We start from the raw sequence: 19,097 nt of genomic DNA, 5'->3' as shown, positions 1-19,097 counted from the left end.
ACCCACTTGCCGGAATTCGACGGTCGAATTGTGTAGAATTAAAAAACGGCCGAAAAATTGCAGCAATTCGCCGGTAATTGCATATACCCCTATATGTTGATAATGTAACATTGGATTTGAAAATGTCCAGTCTTTGCAGCCTTCACAGTTTCATTACTTGGAAATCCATTAGAAAAATATGTTTTTTTTTCCACTGGTTAACTGGACCCACATGTTAAGTTCCAGTCATTAAGCCTATTTGCAGTGTATTAGGTGTGATGGATTTGGCCACAGATATAGGTGACCAGCTTGAACAGCGGTTAGGCTAAATTCCTAAGTTAATATATATCACATGGGGTACAATGGCGGCACTGAATATAATGGTTATTAAACATTTTCAACTGCATTTTTAGCTGGGAATAGTTAAAATCTACACCGATTTGGTCAGTGGAAACACACATTGCAAATCTGCTCTTAATCGGCTAACTTACTGCAACAATGTATTTGAAGTTCATTTTAAATGATTATTTTCATAAGAAATGAATCGGATATTTCTGTACCTTCTTTATTTATAAACTAGGCTGCAACAAAGTGTGACAGTATGACACTGACACTTGGACCATGGCTGGGCCTACCAGCAGTTCCTGCTGTTACCTTATATCGACATGAGGATCCATCTTTGGTGAGACATTTGCTCCTTAATGTATGTCTTCTAATTGATTAATAAAGTTTAAACGACTAAACTAAAACATGATCTGATATGTTTCTGAAAAATAAACCTTGCCACATCTTCTTTACTATGAAGTTCTAAAGCTATGTAAGTGGCTTGTATGTGAGCTTTTATTCTCCAGTGTGTATGTGTATGGTCTGCACAAATGGCGGCTATAGGTTAACAGGCTGTTGATGGGTCATTGCTTGAGTCTTTGTGAATGATATTTACATTGCAACTAATGCTACATCTAGTGGTGAGGGATGGCATAGCTAAAATTATTGGATACAGTAAAGAGTGTTTCTGGGAAATACAGTACCTCCCTCTTTGGTTACCAGAACAATGAATAAGCGGCTTAGTTACTGTATTTACACTTATGTATGTAATAAATGTAAATCTTTGCTATTTTGGAATATTTATGCTGCATGGTGTTGACTCATTTTTACATTGTCTCCATAGTCCCTTGCTGCCGGCCTCACTACAAGTCAGCCTGTGGAGAAGCTCCGAGCTCTGCCACTGTGGTTGTCTCTGCAATATCTTGGTCATAATGGAATTGTTGAGCGGATAAAACATACATCTCAACTGGTATGTGCCTCACCATATATTCTGTGGATGGAATGTCTCTACGTTGCTGAGGTTTATAGCTATGTTCATGATTACATACCCAGGCATAGTATAAACTTTGTTTCTAGAGTCTAATCAGATCTGCCACTTCACAAATAGCTGTTAAAGCAGTGGTTCCCAACCTGGGTGCCATGGATTGGTAGTCCAAGACCAGATCAAATTATTTATGGTCCATATGATTGGCAGCCACCAGCTCTGGTTTACCCTACCAAACTATTTGGAATTTTTGTACTTCATTTCCCAATATATATTTTATTGAGGTTAACAAAATGCAGAAAATAACAGCATGATAAAGCAGAGGACCCAACCAATGCACAAATCACCGTTAAATCACAAAAGGACTAGTCAGAAGAGTGGTGGGGCCTAAAGCAGAACCTCATATTTTCCATTTTCTAATAAAACTTATCAAAATTGCAGATATTAGAGTTACAGGAATCGTATAAAGGCCCTCATTCCGAGTTGATCGCTCGCAAGGCGATTTTAGCAGAGTTACACACGCTAAGCCGCCGCCTACTGGGAGTGAATCTTAGCTTCTTAAAATTGCGACCGATGTATTCGCAATATTGCGATTACAAACTACTTAGCAGTTTCAGAGTAGCTTCAGACTTACTCGGCATCTGCGATCAGTTCAGTGCTTGTCGTTCCTGGTTTGACGTCATAAACACACCCAGCGTTCGCCCAGACACTCCTCCGTTTCTCCGGCCACTCCTGCGTTTTTTCCGGAAACGGTAGCGTTTTTAACCACACGCCCATGAAACGCCGTGTTTCCGCCCAGTAACACCCATTTCCTGTCAATCACATTACGATCGCCGGAGCGAAGAAAAAGCCGTGAGTAAAAATACTATCTTCATTGTTAAATTACTTGGCGCAGTCGCAGTGCGAATAATGCGCATGCGTACTAAGCGGAATTTCACTGCGATGCGATGAAATATACCGAGCGAACGACTCGGAATGAGGGCCAAAATATCAGTCGCAACGCTAATGCAGAAACAAAATAAAACAAAAACATAAACAGTAAAACATTCTAATGTGCTCTCCCCGCTGGGGAACACAGAAAACAAAAACAATAAACCAACATATAAAATAAAGCAGTAAAATAATACCTGCCAAGGCTAGGGTACCGCCGACCCATCCATGGAGACTTCAGCAGAGCTAGAGAAAGTATATAGCCGTTGGAGAGCCAAAAAGAGGAAGTAGAGTATGAGAGTATAGGAAGCCAAGGCAGAATAAGGAGGTCAGTGCGATAAGGAGAAGAAGGAAAAGGAAAGAGGAGGGAAAGCGGGAAGGTGAAAGGAAGTAGGCGGTTATGGGAGGGAAACCGGAGGATTATCAGCTAGGAGTTGACGGCCATACCATGTGGTGCAACAAAAACTCTGCTTAATGGCTAGTTTTGTTAAAGTGGGTAGCGTATGTATAAATCGACCCCAGCATTGAAACAACGCAGGAGTCCGTATTTCTTTATTGAGAGATGTTTCTAGCCTGTCCATCGTGAATAGGAAAAGTAGCCTAGAGGTCACCAGTGGTAAAGTGGGGGGAGTGTCGGAAATCCACTGCTGAAGGATAGCTTTTCTGCCTACCGCTGAGAGAATCACTACCAGTTTCACATCCTGAGCAGGGAGAGCCGTTTGATCAAGAATATGTCCAAACAGAGCCCAAGAGGCAGTACATTGAAAGTGTAAACCCAACTCGGAGGTACCATAGGTCCTCAGCTCAGCCCAGAAAGCTTGAATGCAGGGGCAGTGCCAAAAGCAGTGCATAAGATCAGCTACCGGTGCAGAGCATTTTGTGCATTTTGCTGAGTCAGATAATGGAGAGATATAGGCTCTATGTAGGATTTTGTAGGACATCTCCTGGTATAAGCTGGCTGGGATAATGTTTAAAGAGGCTGTAAAACTATCCATTACGGCGTCGGGAGACATTGTAGGTATTTGGGAGGACCACCTCTGAACTTGAACAAGGTCAGAAGTGGGCACATGTTCTGTACGTATGCGGGCATAGATAGTCGAAATGGAATATGTCCCAGAGCGCAGGAGTGTATCTAGGGAATAAATAAAGTCAGACTGGTGGAGATGTGAAAGGACCGATTGTATATAGTGCGAGGCCTGAAAAAAGTGAAATGTATAGCGAGGATCGATGTTGAATTTGCGTGACACCTCTGCAAAAGAGAGTATCTTTTTCCTGTAGTCGAGAAGGTCACCAATGTAATCCCAGCCGTGTGCCAAGCAGTGAAGGGGAAAGAGGCCTTACCCTTCTGAAATTGTAGGTTACCAACCAGAGGGAGAAATAGTGAGCATGTATGTTGTAACTTTAGAGACCTTCTAGACAACCGCCATGCCACAATGGTGGAGGTTAAGAGCAGGTTGTCAATGTGAGAGGATGACAATTCGGATCTAGTCGCATGGAGAAGAAAACTTAAAGATAAGGGGGTACAGAGTTGGGAGTCAATCAGCGAGTCGGTAAAGACAGATGTACTCCTGAGCCAGTCCATAGCGAAACGTAAAGAGCAAGCCCTATTATATTGCTCTATGTCCGGCAGATTCATTCCCCCCTTCTGCACTGTCTGGGACAATTTGAAAAAGCTAATTCTGGGTCGTTTATCAGCCCAAATAAATTTAGAAATAGATGAGTTTAAGGGATGATAAATCAGATTTTAAGAGCATGACTGGGACCATCTGGAGGACATAGAGCAATCTGGGGAAACTAGCCATTTTGACAAGGTTGCAGCATCCCATTAAGTTGAGGGGCAATTTTTGCCAGAGCGCTAGCTCAGTCTGGATTTTAGTAAGGATACGACGTACATTGTCAGAGTAGAGACGAGTAGGGTCAGAAGGGAGAAGAATCCCTAGATATGTAATATGGGTGGGGGCCCAGCGAAACGGAAAAGGAGTATCCCAACCTGTGGTGACCTGAGGAAACATGGCTAGAGCCTCTGATTTGTCGTAGTTGACTGAGAAACCAGCAAAGGAGGAGAAATGTTCAATAGTGTCCTGTAATGCCGGAATAGATTGTCTCGGATTAAAGGTGAAGAGGAGGACATCATCCGCAAATGCCATCAGCTTCACCTCTCTGTTACCTATTCTAATACCTCGGAAGGCGGGTAGGTTCAGGACATAATGTAAAAAAGGTTCTAGAGCCAGATTAAAGAGAAGAGGAGAGAGAGGGCATCCCTGTCTAGTCCCTCTTTCAAGAACGAAAGGAGATGAGGGGACATTGTTGACTACCACCTGCGCAGTAGGGCTGTTGTAAAGGGAATCGACAAGACCTCGGAAGTTTTCACCAAATCGCTGATGAGTCAAGACTCTCTAGCCAGGTGGGGCCAAGCAATCTTGTCAAAAGCCTTTTCCGCGTCAAGGTTTATCAGTACGTTATCTGTGATATTGTGGGTGCGTGAGTAAGTGATGGCCGCTAAAGCAGTTCTGATGCCCTGTACTGATTGTCTATTTTTAATAAATCCCATCTGCGCAGACGACACAACACGAGAAATGCAAGGTTGTAATCTATTGGCCATTAGTTTCGTGAGAATTTTGAAGTCCTGGTTGAGGAGGGAGATCGGTCTATAAGAGCTGGATAGGGAAGGATCTTTGCCAGGTTTAGCCTATTATGGTGGCCTCATTAAATCTTAAGTGGAGTATGTTTAGAGGTAAGAATGTGATTGTAGAGGGACGTAAGGGTGGGAGCCAGTTCGTCCCTGAGCATTTTATAAAACTCTGCGCCAAAGCCATCAGGACCAGGGCTCTTGTTGTTCGGTAAGGTTTTAATAACGTCAACCACCTCCTCAATCGTTATCGGGTATTCCAGAGAGTCCCTTTCCTCTTGGGTCAAAACCGGGAGGGAAGCTGCCTTTAGAAAGGAGCGGTTCGCCTGAGTCGTCAGGACCTTTGGCGTACAGAGATTGATAAAAGTTTCTAAATTCGGTGCATATAGCTTCGGGGTCAGTAGTCAATGTACCTGAGTTATTGATTGCGTTAACCCATGTGCGGGATCTTGGGACCTTGATTAGATTGGCCAGTAATTTGCCCGATTTATTGCCCCGCCTGTGAAATCTATTCCTCTGGTAATCATAGGCTAATTGGGCCCGCTCCGTGAGGAACGTGTCGTAGATAAGTTTGGCAGAGAGGTAAGCTTCCTTATGTGTAGGGGTGTCGTGTTGGGTATATCGCCTGTATGCAGAGGTGAGTGTGGCACTTAAGGTTTGCAGTTGGGAAGAAAACTTCCACCGTTTAGAGTGGGTGTAGGACATTACATGTCCACGAAGGACGACCTTAGCCGCGCCCCAAAATAATGGTGAATCTTAACTCTGATCGCTATTATCTAGGTTGTAGTTCAGCCAGGATTGCTTAAGATGAAGAAGGAAGTCAGTGGAGTGACGTAAATATGCAGGGAAGCGCCATCTAGGAATAGTACGGGGAGGTAGAGTTAGTTGGATGTGAAGAGATATCGGGGCATGGTCGGATATAATAATATTCTCAATGGAGGTGTGAGTAACCTTGGAGGGAAGGGGTCCCGGCCTAGGCAAACCAAAGCAACAAAACATAGAAACAGAAACCGATACATCAAAAAGTAACAAGAAAAGAAAAAAACAAATCGAGAGTGTGCAATAGTCACACTCATGGCACTTTGTAAGTGAGACCCGAGTGCAGGCTCGGATGGTAGAAAGTCACCAGCAGGTAAGGACAGGCATCGATCAGGTGTCAGCTAGAGAGAAATGTCGCCTGGCCTCCTCAGGATCATCGAAGAACCGCGGCCTGCCATCCTCAAAGACCCTAAGGCGAGCCGGGTATAGCAAGGAGAATCTGATCTTTGCATCAAAGAGGTGTTTGCATACAGGAGCAAACTCTCTGCGTCTCGTGGCCACCAATGCCGAGAAGTCCTGAAAAATGAGGAGACGTTCACCATTGACTGAGAGATTAGCAGTTTTGCGGTAGTGATCAAGAAGTCTCGTTTTGTCCGCATAGTTCAGGATTCTCATTATAACCGGGCGAGGGCACCCAGAAGCATTCTTGCGTTCAGGTCCCAGTCTATGGGCTCTTTCGATGACTAGAGGGACTCCCTTCAGATCCATGGATAATTGTTCCGGAATAGCGGACGATAGGAGATCTAGGAGCTCATGGCCTTTTATCGACTCTGGGATGCCTATGACCCTCAGATTATTAAGCCTGCTGCAATTTTCGAGGTCATCTAGCTTCTCTGAGAGGTCAGAGACCTCCAGTTGCTTGGCTTGTAAAGAATGTTGCGCTTCTTCCAAGTTATCCTCCAGGGTCGATATCCTTTGTTCCACTTCGTCAAGGCGGGTGGAGTGTTGACTGAGCAGGGTCGAAGAGGACTCTATGGCTTCCTTGATGCCCGCCAACTTCTCGTCGAGGAGTGGCCCCAGGACCGCCAGCAGGTCCTTATGTTTCATTTTGGGTTGTTTCACAAGCGGTCGTGATTTGCGGGAACGCTGAGATAGCGAGCGCGTAGTCGAGCGGTCGGAGTCGGATGAATCGCCACAGGGAATGCCCTCTCGAGAATGCTGAGTAATGCCTGTGGACATTACGGGCAAAGGTATCATAAACTTTTCCATGCAAGGATTTCTGAAAAGGCGACTACAGAGCGCAGAGAGCCTGAGAAGTAAAGGGTATAGCGGGTCTCACCTACGAGGTATAAACATTCAAGGTAACCACATCCTGGTTATAGCTCTCAGGGGGTGAGAGGGGTGTGGGAGGTTCCTCCGGCCGGGATCACAGATGGCACTGGAGACAGGTGTGTATGCCAAGGCGGAGGCAGCCCGGCCGATGTGGGATGACAGCTTTTCCACCCCTTAACCGCAGAGGCAGGCAGTCATATGGGAAGGGACGAAAGAGACGGCCACTGGACTGTGTGGCTGAGGGGCAAGGCACGTAACCCCGCAGTAAAAATAAAAAAAGTGAAAGGAAGATGAGGGCCCGTTCCCAAGGCCAGCGGGAGTTGAGCAGTTGGGTCCGGCCGTTCAAGGGCAGGAGCTGTGAAGGGCAGCGGCACTAATAATAATAACAGCCCCCTGCAGTGTTAGCAGGTCAGGATATGTGGAGCAGGGGCCCACCTCCCCCGTCCACACATTAGTGACATATAATAGCAGGATTTGTAGCAGAACAGCAGGCCAGGCAGAGGGTCTCCTTCTGGTAACAGCAGCAGGTCACCTCTGCTCTAGATTCAGAGCAGGCAGAAGGAGCGCACTTCACGTCGCTCTGCCCCGCTCAGCGGCCCGGCAGGTCAGTGGAAGCGGTGTGCCTCTGTCAGCAGGGACGCGTCAGGCCTCTTCCACGGCGTCTCTCGGTGTCCCTGCCGCGCGGTCTCAGGCGGCGAGGGGCAGCGCAGTGTAGCAGGCAGTGCGGGATTCCCCAGGGGTGCCGCGAGGGGCAGAGGGTCAGGCGCCGTCAGGGAGAAGCAGCCGCGGCTCGGCCGGCGGGGCCGCGCCAAAATCGAGGTCCCGGCTTCAATGACGAGACCAGGCCGCAATCCGCGGGAGCCTCCAGGCGCTCCACGGTTCTGGTCAGAATTCAGCAGGGGGTGATGAGGATATTTGGGGGGGGGGGGTTATATGCTGTGGAGGAGCAGGTCTGAGCAGTCCCGGAGGGCAGAAAAGATGGAATAGGAGCAGGAGCTCAAGGAAGCTGCTACTGCTCTCCTCCGACGCCAGGCCACGCCCCCTTTGTACTTAATTTAATAATTTTTGGTAAATTTCAATCTCAATAAGAATCTTTTGGCTTAGGGGTGCTGTGATAAAAAAGCTGATACTCAAGTGCGTTGTGATTCAACAACGTTTGTGAACCACTGCGTTAAAGTATTACAATGTAGCATTTATGAGAGGATAATTAAGTAACATTGTGGGAAGAAGCAATTAGAAAACATCTTTGTCTCTAGTTATTGCTCCATATATTCTACAGTATGCTTCAGTTCCTGAAATGCCCCCATGCCTGTACTCCAGCTGGTGTAAGCCGCATCCCTCTACTATGGTCTAAAGTCAGACTTTGCATGTGCAGTAGAAGTCAGTCATACTTGTTTTATTTATTTTTACAATTTATTCCCATTATCACCAGAAGCAATAGCCTATTAGCAGCACAGAGTATTTTAGTACTACAGTTCCCATGTGGTTTTGTGTCGGCTTGTTTGAAGTGGGAAAGGCTAGGTTAAAATCTGGCCATTCCAAGCAATCTGGCCTGTAATAACCACACACAAAATGTGGTGCTAGATGCAGCTCAATGGGAATTAAAGTTCAAACCTCAAACTTGTTATACAGGTTGAGTATCCCTTATCTAAAATGCAAAATCCCAGATTTTTGGGTCCCCTACTGAGATAATAACATATATATTATGTATTATGTGTATATATAGACATATTATATATATATATATATATATATATATATATATATATATATATATAACGTGTGTTATTACCTCAGTAGGGGACCCAAAAATCTGGGATTTTGGATAAGGGATACTCAACCTGAACTTTCCCTTCAGCAGAAAGTCTAACTCTGTACACATGGCATTTGAGAATGAATACATTTGATGTCATTGGTATAGTGCAGCTTATTTCACTCACTTCAGAATGAATAGTATATACGTATATGAAAACAGTGCTTTGTTACAAAAATCTTCACCATTCCTTTAAGGAGAGAGAAGACTTGGATCAATGTCAATAGATAACAAGAACAGTGTTTGATTATGTTAAGGCCAACCAGGAGAAAGTGTTTCACTGTATAAAAATAGCTTCCATTCCCAAGGTGCCCCTTTGCGCTCATTGCCATGTGACACAGTCAGAGTGGATTCAGCAGCTGGCACTGTGGTAACTACAATTCGGAGAGGAAAAGCAAAGTGTATGTGCTCCTAATCTTTCATCAAAAACAGGCGTACTATGACTTTATCATATGTCACTTGACTGTGGCATGCAGATACCTTTCCGTGGTTGAAAATTTGACATGTCCTTAAATGTTTGTTATAAGCAGCAGCCACTTGGACTAAGTATTTGAGAGAAGGCGATCTATATTTAAAACTTTTTTCTACAGCACACAAAATAAATACATTTGTTTTATTCCCACATCATACTTGGCAAGATGAGACTATTTCCAAAGATAACCAATACATCTATACCTTGGCCTAACCATTTTAATTGTACACACGGTTTTAGAGATGGGAGGGGGACGATTTCTATCTCCACTCTAAATCGCAGTGTTGTACTGCCCAGTATTTTTTCGGGTAAACAGTATTTCCTTCTTCGTCCACTAGGAGGCACAGGGACACTGGGTATAGCCCGGAGAGGTTGGAGTCTGAGCACCAAATCAAACATTCAAGAAGAATTCTTTTCCCAGCAGCCCCGGATTCTATACCTCACCCCCAGCCACCGGCAAGTCAGTTTCTGTTTGGTTCCGGTAGAAGTGGGCACCATTTTCTCAGGAAGGAAAAACAAATTACCAATTTGTATGGGTCAGGCGCTAAGTTAGGGCTGGTTCACTAATCAGCAGCTGCCAAAAATAAGGTTAGTTACTCCTATATAAGAATATACATAAAAACAAGAGGAAAAGCAGCGCTAAAAATAGAAAATGGGTTGTCTGTAAGGTTCACACAATTTAATAAATATAACTACACATATATATCACATAATATTGTTTAAAAAGGTCACCCAAATGATCTGTATACACAAATAAGCCAGTTAACTGCTGGAATATTAGAAATCAAGGTGGACGGTTCTTACTCCTGTAGAATTGATAGCACAGTCCAGTATAACGTGAATGTCGACTGCATAACACCCGCTGGAGGGTAGTCCCAAAAATAGATAAATCCAAATAGGGTCCTCACCAGAGCTACGGATGTCTTGAATATTGCAGTCTGTGATGAAGAAAGTAGTAGGAGATCGTCCACATAGAAACTTTATCCAATCCAGAGATAAAACCGGCATGTATATGCAGAGGCATCTTGTAAGTTTGGGTGACAAAGGGCCCACCTTGATTTTCTCAGGAAGGGGCTACTTTAGATGGTCCCCCTGTTACTTTATTTTCTTTAGTTTTACAGCATGAATGCCCAGTGTCGGGCGTATCTATAGGACACCCTCATTGCCGCACCAATACCCAGCAATGGGGGTGGAAGCACCGGCGACTGGGTAGCCACCGCGGGCAGCTTGGGGGAGGCCGGCACACACAGCTCCCGGTTATTGCTGCAGATGTACAATTTGGGTTTACACAGCCAGTGTGGAGACCACTGGTGGTGGTGGTAGTGACAGCTTCAGGGGGACCTGCTCTGTAAACTAGACCGCTGGGGCAATTACCAAACAGGATACCAGTACGGCAATGGGGACATTTGCCCTGGGGTCCAAAGCCAGAGGGGGATGCGGGATTTCCCTGTTAACCTCGCCCCTGGACGCGCTCGCAACTCAGTTGACTGCTTGCCTCAGGCTATCTCCCCTCCTCTCTCTCCTCCCCCTCAATGCTGGGCAGCCATTTGAACCCATTTCTGCCTCTCCTGTCTCCTGGTTGTGTTACACAAACTCCTTCCTGCTTTTCTAGCTGGAATGCTGAGTAAGTTTAGCCAGTTATTTTAGGCGTTGAGTGTTCTGATGTCTCTGTGCATGTGTGTCCTTCTGATACCGGTAACACTAGGAACACCCTGCAGGTCTGTGTTGTACTTCACTGATATTTCTATATTACATTTATAGATTAATATAGCCGACCCATTTATTTGATATCTGGGTGCGCTTGACATGTTGCTTGCCTAGTTATTTAAAGAAAAGAAAGAAAAAGCAAATCAACTTTTAATAGCAGCACTCATTCCCTAAATAGTTTTTAATTACAAATATGATTTATCCAAATGATTTATAGGTAATAGTGTTAAATATGAAAGAGATTCTCAATACCCATATGTGATGTAGATACCTTTATTGTTATCACATATGATGTATTATATGTCCCTTTGTTGTGAAGGAGACAACTAAGTGAAGTATTAAAAATTATTATAGAGACAGAATAACGTTATTCTGTAACACATCTGGGTTCACTCACGGGTGGATCCCTGGGCAATAGAAATTGTTTCTCAGGGATACAAGCTGGAATTCGAAGAGGTGCCTCCTCGCCGGTTTTTCAAATCGGCTCTACCGACTTCTCCCCTAGAAAGGGAGATAGTGTTAAATGCTATTCACAAATTGTGTCTTCAACAAGTGGTGGTCGAAGTTCCCCTGCTTCAGAGAGGGAAGGGATAATACTCAACCCTGTTTGTAGTTCCGAAACCAGACGGTTCGGTCAGACCCATATTGAATTTAAAATCCCTGAACCTATACTTAAAATGGTTCAAGTTAAAGTTGGAATCGCTCAGAGCGGTCATCGCCAGCCTGGAAGGGGGGGATTTTATGGTATCTCTGGACATAAAGGATGCATACCTTCATGTCCCCATTTATCCACCTCACCAGGCGTACCTGAGATTTACGGTACAGGATTGTCATTACCAATTTCAGACGTTGCCGTTTGGGCTTTCCACGGCCCCGAGGATTTTCACCAAGGTAATGGCGGAAATGATGGTGCTCCTGCGCAAGCAGGGTGTCACAATTATCCCATACTTGGACGATCTCCTCATAAAAGCGAGATCACGAGAGAAGTTACTGAACAGTGTGTCACTTTCATTGAAGGTGTTACAGCAACACGGCTGGATTCTCAATATCTTGAAGTCACAGCTGGTTCCTACGACTCGTCTGACCTTCTTGGGCATGATTCTGGACACAGACCAGAAAAGGGGTTTTCTTCCGATAGAAAAAGCTCAGGAACTCATGACTCAAGTCAAGAACCTATTGAAGCCAAAACAAGTGTCTGTGCATCATTGCACTCGAGTCCTGGGAAAGATGGTGGCAACATACGAAGCCATTCCCTTCGGCAGGTTCCATGCAAGGACTTTCCAATGGGACCTATTGGACAAGTGGTCCGGGTCACATCTACAAATTCATCAGCTGATCACCCTGTCCCCCAGGGCCAGGGTATCTCTCCTGTGGTGGCTGCAGAGTGCTCACCTTTTGGAAGGCCGCAGGTTCGGCATTCAGGATTGGATCCTGGTGACCACGGACGCGAGCCTCAGAGGGTGGGGAGCAGTCACACAGGGAAGAAACTTCCAAGGACTTTGGACAAGTCAAGAGACTTGTCTTCACATCAACATCCTGGAACTGAGGGCCATATACAACGCCCTACGTCAAGCGGAGAACTTACTTCGCGACCAACCAGTTCTGATCCAGTCAGACAACATCACCGCAGTGGCTCATGTAAACCGCCAAGGCGGCACAAGGAGCAGAGTGGCAATGGCGGAAGCCACCAGGATTCTTCGCTGGGCGGAAAATCATGTAAGCGCACTGTCAGCAGTGTTCATTCCGGGAGTGGACAACTGGGAAGCAGACTTCCTCAGCAGACACGACCTGCATCCAGGGGAGTGGGGACTTCATCGGGAAGTCTTCGCACAGATTGCAAGTCAGTGGGGACTGCCCCAGATAGACATGATGGCGTGCCGCCTCAACAAAAAGCTACAGAGGTATTGCGCCAAATCAAAAGACCCTCAGGCGGTAGCAGTAGACGCCCTAGTGACACCGTGGGTGTTCCAGTCGGTCTATGTGTTTCCTCCTCTTCCTCTCATACCCAAGGTGTTGAAAATAATAAGAAAAAGAGGTGTGAGAACAATTCTCATTGTTCCAGATTGGCCACGAAGGACCTGGTATCCGGGTCTGCTGGAAATGCTCACAGAAGATCCGTGGCCTCTTCCTCTAAGACAGGACCTGTTACAACAGGGGCCATGTCTGTTCCAAGACTTACCGCGGCTGAGTTTCACGGCATGGCGGTTGAACGCCGGATCCTAGCGGAAAAGGGAATTCCGGATGAGGTCATTCCTACTCTGATAAAGGCTAGGAAAGACGTGACAGCGAAACATTATCACTGGATATGGCGAAAATATGTTTCTTGGTGTGAGGCCAGGAATGCTCCTACGGAAGAATTCCATCTGGGCCGTTTCCTTCACTTCCTACAGACTGGAGTGAATTTGGGCCTAAAATTAGGCTCCATTAAGGTTCAGATTTCGGCCTTATCCATTTTCTTTCAAAAAGAATTGGCTTCTCTCCCAGAAGTACAGACTTTTGTGAAGGGAGTGCGGCATATTCAGCCTCCTTTTATACCTCCGGTGGCGCCTTGTGACCTTAACGTGGTGTTGAGTTTCCTTAAGTCGCACTGGTTTGAACCACTTCAAACGGTGGAGTTAAAATATCTCACTTGGAAGGTGGTCATGTTACTAGCCTTGGCTTCGGCTAGGCGAGTGTTGGAATTGGCGGCTTTGTCTCATAAAAGCCCCTATCTGGTTTTCCATATGGATAGGACGGAATTGCGGACCCATCCTCAATTCTTGCCTAAGGTGGTGTCATCTTTTCATATGAACCAACCTATTGTGGTGCCTGTAGCTACACGAGATTTGGAGGATTCAGAGTCCCTTGATGTAGTCAGGGCTTAGAAAATTTATGTGGCCAGAACGGCTAGAGTCAGGAAAACAGAAGCACTGTTTGTCCTATATGCAGCCAACAAGGTTGGCGCCCCTGCTTCGAAGCAGACTATTGCTCGCTGGATCTGTAACACGATTCAGCAGGCGCATTCTACGGCTGGATTGCCGTTACCAAAATCGGTGAAGGCCCATTCCACTAGGAAGGTGGGCTCGTCTTGGGCGGCTGCCCGAGAGGTCTCGGCACTACAACTGTGCCGAGCTACTACTTGGTCGGGTTCAAACACCTTTGCAAAGTTCTATAAGTTTGATACCCTGGCTGAGGAGGACCTAAGGTTTGCTCATTCGGTGCTGCAGAGTCATCCGCACTCTCCCGCCCGTTTGGGAGCTTTGGTATAATCCCCATGGTCCTTACGGAGTCCCCAGCATCCTCTAGGACGTTAGAGAAAATAAGATTTTAAACCTACCGGTAAATCTTTTTCTCATAGTCCGTAGAGGGTGCTGGGCACCCGTCCCAAATGCGGACTACTTCTGCGAGACTTGTATATAGTTTTACTTACATAAGGGTTATGTTATAGTTTCATCAGGTTGGACTGATGCTACGTTGTTTTTTCATACTGTTAACTATTTAATAGATAAACAAGTTATACGGTGTGATTGGTGTGGCTGGTATGAATCTTGCCCTTGGAATAACAAAAATCCTTTCCTCGTACTGTCCGTCTCCTCTGGGCACAGTTTCTCTAACTGAGGTCTAGAGGAGGGGCATAGAGGGAGGAGCCAGTGCACACCCAGACCTAAAGTCTTTCTTAAAGTGCCCATGTCTCCTGCGGAGCCCGTCTATCCCCATGGTCCTTACGGAGTCCCCAGCATCCTCTACGGACTACGAGAAAAAGATTTACCGGTAGGTTTAAAATCTTATTTCTCTGACGTCCTAGTGGATGCTGGGAACTCCGTAAGGACCATGGGGAATAGCGGGCTCCGAAGGAGGCTGGGCACTCTAGAAAGATTTAGGACTACCTGGTGTGCACTGGCTCCTCCCACTATGACCCTCCTCCAGTTAGATTTTGTGCCCGGCCGAGGTTGGATGCACACTAGGGGCTCTCCTGAGCCCTTAGAAAGAAAGTATAGATTTAGGTTTTTTATTTTCAGTGAGACCTGCTGGCAACAGGCTCACTGCAGCGAGGGACTAAGGGGAGAAGAAGCGAACTCGCCTGCTTGCAGCCGGATTGGGCTTCTTAGGCTACTGGACACCATTAGCTCCAGAGGGATCGACCGCAGGCCCAGTCCTTGGTGTTAGGTCCCGGAGCCGCGCCGCCGTCCCCCTTACAGAGCCAGAAGCAAGAAGAGGTCCGGAAAATCGGCGGCAGAAGGCATCAGTCTTCACCAAGGTAGCGCACAGCACTGCAGCTGTGCGCCATTGCTCCTCACACACACTTCACACTCCGGTCACTGAGGGTGCAGGGCGCTGGGGGGGGGGGCGCCCTGAGAAGCAATTATAACACCTTGGCTGGCAAAAATACCACAATATATAGCCCCAGAGGCTATATATGTGGAAAATACCCCTGCCAGAATCCAGAAAAAAGCGGGAGAATAGTCCGCGGAAAAGGGGCGGAGCTATCTCCTGCAGCACACTGGCACCATTTCTGCTTCACAGATCCGCTGGAAGGAAGCTCCCTGGCTCTCCCCTGCAGTCTACACCACAGAAAAGGGTAAAAAAAGAGAGGGGGGGCACTAAATTTAGGCGCTGTATAAATGATATAGAAAAAGCAGCTATAGGGGACATAACTCAGTTAGTCCCTGCATTATATAGCGCTCTGGTGTGTGCTGGCATACTCTCACTCTGTCCCCCCAAAGGGCTTTTGTGGGTCCTGTCCTCTGTTGGAGCATTCCTTGTGTGTGTGCGGTGTGTCGGTACGGCTGTGTCGACATGTTTGATGAGGATAATGATGTGGAGACGGAGCAGATGCCTTTAGAAGGGATGTCACCCCCTGCGGGGCAGACACCTGAGTGGTTGAGCTTATGGAAAGAAATGAGTGCACGTATAGACTAATGTAGGACAGCCGACTTCTCAGCTCGTGCCTGTCCAGGCGTCGCACAGGTCATCAGGGGCTCTAAAACGCCCGCTACCTCAGACCGCAGACCCAGATGTCGACACTGATACTGACACCAGTGTCGACGACGATGAGTCTAACCTGATGCCCACTAAGGCCATTCACTGCATGATTGAGGCAATGAAAGAGGTGTTACACATTTCTGATATAAATACAGGTACCACTAAAAAGGGTATTATGTTTGGGGAGAAAAAACTACCCGTAGTTTTTCCCCCATCAGATGAATTAAATGAAGTGTGTGAAGAAGCGTGGGCTTTCCCTGATAAAAAATTGGTAATTCCTAAGAAGGTACTAATGGCGTTCCCTTTCCCGCCAGAGGATAGGTCACGTTGGGAAACACCTCCTAGGGTGGATAAAGCGCTCACACGTTTGTCTAAAAAGGTGGCACTACCGTCTCCGGATACGGCCGCCCTCAAGGAACCTGCTGATAGAAAGCAGGAGGCGATCCTGAAGTCTGTATATACACACTCAGGCATTATACTTAGGCCAGCTATTGCGTCAGCTTGGATGTGCAGTGCTGCCGCTGCGTGGTCAGATAAACTGTCAGAAAATATTGACACATTAGACAGAGACATGATCCTGTTAACCATAGACCATATAAAAGACTCAGTCTTATATATGAGAGATGCATAGAGGGAAATCTGCCGACTGGCATCTAAAGTTAGTGCATTGTCCATTTCTGCTAGGAGAGGCTTATGGACTCGCCAGTGGACAGGAGATGCAGATTCTAAAAGGCACATGGAAGTGTTGCCATATAAGGGTGAGGAATTATTTGGGGATGGTCTCTCGGACCTAGTTTCCACAGCAACGTCTGGGAAGTCAGCATTTTTACCCCATGTCCCCTCACAGCCTAAGAAGGCGCCGTTTTATCAGGTTCAGTCCTTTCGGACCCAGAAAAACAGGCGTGGAAAAGGCGGGTCTTTTCTATCCAGAGGCAGAGGTAGGGGAAAAAGGCTGCAACAAACAGCAGGTTCCCAGGAGCAAAAGTCCTCCCCCGCTTCTTCTGCCAAGTCCGCCGCATGACGGTGGGCCTCCACAGGCGGAGCCTGGTACGGTGGGGGGCCGCCTCAAGAATTTCAGCGATCAGTGAGCTCGCTCACAGGTGGATCCCTGGATCCTTCTAATAGTATCTCAGGGGTACAAACTGGAATTCGAGGCGTCTCCACCCCACCGGTTCCTAAAATCTGCCTTGCCGATTGCTCCCTCAGACAGGGAGGCGGTGCTAGCGGCAATTCACAAGCTGTATTCCCAGCAGGTGATAATCAAGGTACCCCTACTTCAACAAGGCCGGGGTTACTATTCCACACTATTTGTGGTACCGAAACCGGACGGTTCGGTGAGACCCATTTTAAATTTGAAATCCTTGAACACATACATAAAAAAATTCAAGTTCAAGATGGAATCGCTCAGGGCGGTTATTGCGAGCCTGGAAGAGGGGGATTACATGGTATCCCTGGATGCTTACTTGCATGTCCCCATTTACCATCCTCACCAGGAGTACCTCAGATTTGTGGTACAGGATTGCCATTACCAATTCCAGACGCTGCCGTTTGGACTGTCCACGGCACCGAGGGTATTTACCAAGGTTATGGCGGAAATGATGATACTCCTTCGAAAAAAGGGAGTTTTAATTATCCCATACTTGGACGATCTCCTAATAAAAGCGAGGTCCAAGGAACAGTTGTTGGTGGGAGTAGCACTATCTCAGGAGGTGTTGCACCAGCACGGCTGGATTCTGAATATCCCAAAGTCACAGCTGGTTCCGACGACACGGCTACTGTTCCTGGGTATGATTCTGGATACAGTCCAGAAAAAAGTGTTTCTCCCGGAGGAGAAAGCCAGGGAGTTGTCATCTCTAGTCAGAGACCTCCTGAAGCCAAAACAGATATCAGTGCATCGCTGCACGCGGGTCCTGGGAAAGATGGTGGCTTCTTACGAAGCAATTCCCTTCGGCAGGTTCCATGCCAGAATCTTTCAGTGGGACCTGTTGGACCAGTGGTCCGGATCGCATCTTCAGATGCATCGCTTACTAACCCTGTCTCCAAGAACCAGGGTGTCTCTACTGTGGTGGCTGCAGAGTGCCCATCTTCTAGAGGGCCGCAGGTTCGGCATACAGGACTGGGTCCTGGTGACCACGGATGCCAGCCTTCGAGGCTGGGGGGCAGTCACACAGGGAAGAAACTTCCAAGGACTATGGTCGAGTCAGGAGACTTCCCTTCACGTAAATATTTTGGAACTGAGGGCCATCTACAATGCCCTAAGTCAAGCAAAATCCCTGCTCCTGATCCAGTCAGACAACATCACGGCAGTCGCCCATGTAAATCGACAGGGCGGCACAAGAAGCAGGATGGCGATGGCAGAAGCCACAAGAATCCTCCGATGGGCGGAGAATCATGTACTAGCACTGTCAGCAGTGTTCATTCCGGGAGTGGACAACTGGGGAGCAGACTTCCTCAGCAGACACGACCTCCACCCGGGAGAGTGGGGACTTCATCCAGAAGTCTTCCAGATGCTGGTAAACCGTTGGGAAAAACCACAGGTGGACATGATGGCGTCCCGCCTCAACAAAAAGTTAAAAAGATATTGCGCCAGGTCAAGGGACCCTCAGGCGGTAGCTGTGGACGCTCTAGTGACACCGTGGGTGTATCAGTCGGTTTATGTGTTCCCTCCTCTGCCTCTCATACCAAAGGTATTGAGAATAATAAGAAAGCGAGGAGTAAACACAATTCTCGTGGTTCCGGATTGGCCAAGACGAGCGTGGTACCCGGAACTTCAAGAGATGCTCTCAGAGGACCCGTGGCCTCTACCGCTCAGACAGGACCTGCTACAGCAGGGGCCCTGTCTGTTCCAAGACTTACCGCGGCTGCGTTTGACGGCATGGCGGTTGAACACCGGATCCTAAAGGAAAAGGGTATTCCGGAAGAAGTAATTCCTACGCTTATTAAGGCCAGGAAAGATGTTACGGCAAAGCATTATCACCGCATATGGCGGAAATATGTTGCATGGTGCGAGGCCAAAAAGGCCCCAACAGAGGAATTTCAACTAGGTCGATTTCTGCATTTCCTGCAAGCAGGAGTGAATATGGGCCTAAAACTAGGCTCCATTAAAGTACAGATCTCGGCTCTGTCGATTTTCTTTCAAAAAGAACTAGCTTCAGTACCTGAAGTTCAGACATTTGTGAAAGGAGTGCTGCATATTCAGCCCCCG

The 19,097-nt window shown here is 47.0% G+C and overlaps 1 protein-coding gene across 3 annotated transcripts in view; it reads left to right on the top strand.

Annotated features, from left to right (window-relative positions):
* Window positions 1-19,097, top strand: part of PDXDC1 (pyridoxal dependent decarboxylase domain containing 1) — a 409,736-nt gene that overhangs the window by 357,912 nt on the left and 32,727 nt on the right. For all 3 annotated transcript variants that reach the window (XM_063934357.1, XM_063934356.1, XM_063934355.1), the window contains 2 exons: window positions 560-661; window positions 1,148-1,273. In XM_063934357.1, the coding sequence (XP_063790427.1) occupies window positions 560-661; window positions 1,148-1,273 (228 nt within the window). The remainder of the gene's footprint in view (window positions 1-559; window positions 662-1,147; window positions 1,274-19,097) is intronic.

Source organism: Pseudophryne corroboree, chromosome 7 (genome assembly GCF_028390025.1).
Source record: "Pseudophryne corroboree isolate aPseCor3 chromosome 7, aPseCor3.hap2, whole genome shotgun sequence".
In the NCBI taxonomy this organism is placed as follows: Eukaryota; Metazoa; Chordata; class Amphibia; order Anura; family Myobatrachidae; genus Pseudophryne; species Pseudophryne corroboree.
Note: the sequence above shows the minus strand (reverse complement) of the source record. Positions and strands in the feature narration are given on the sequence as shown.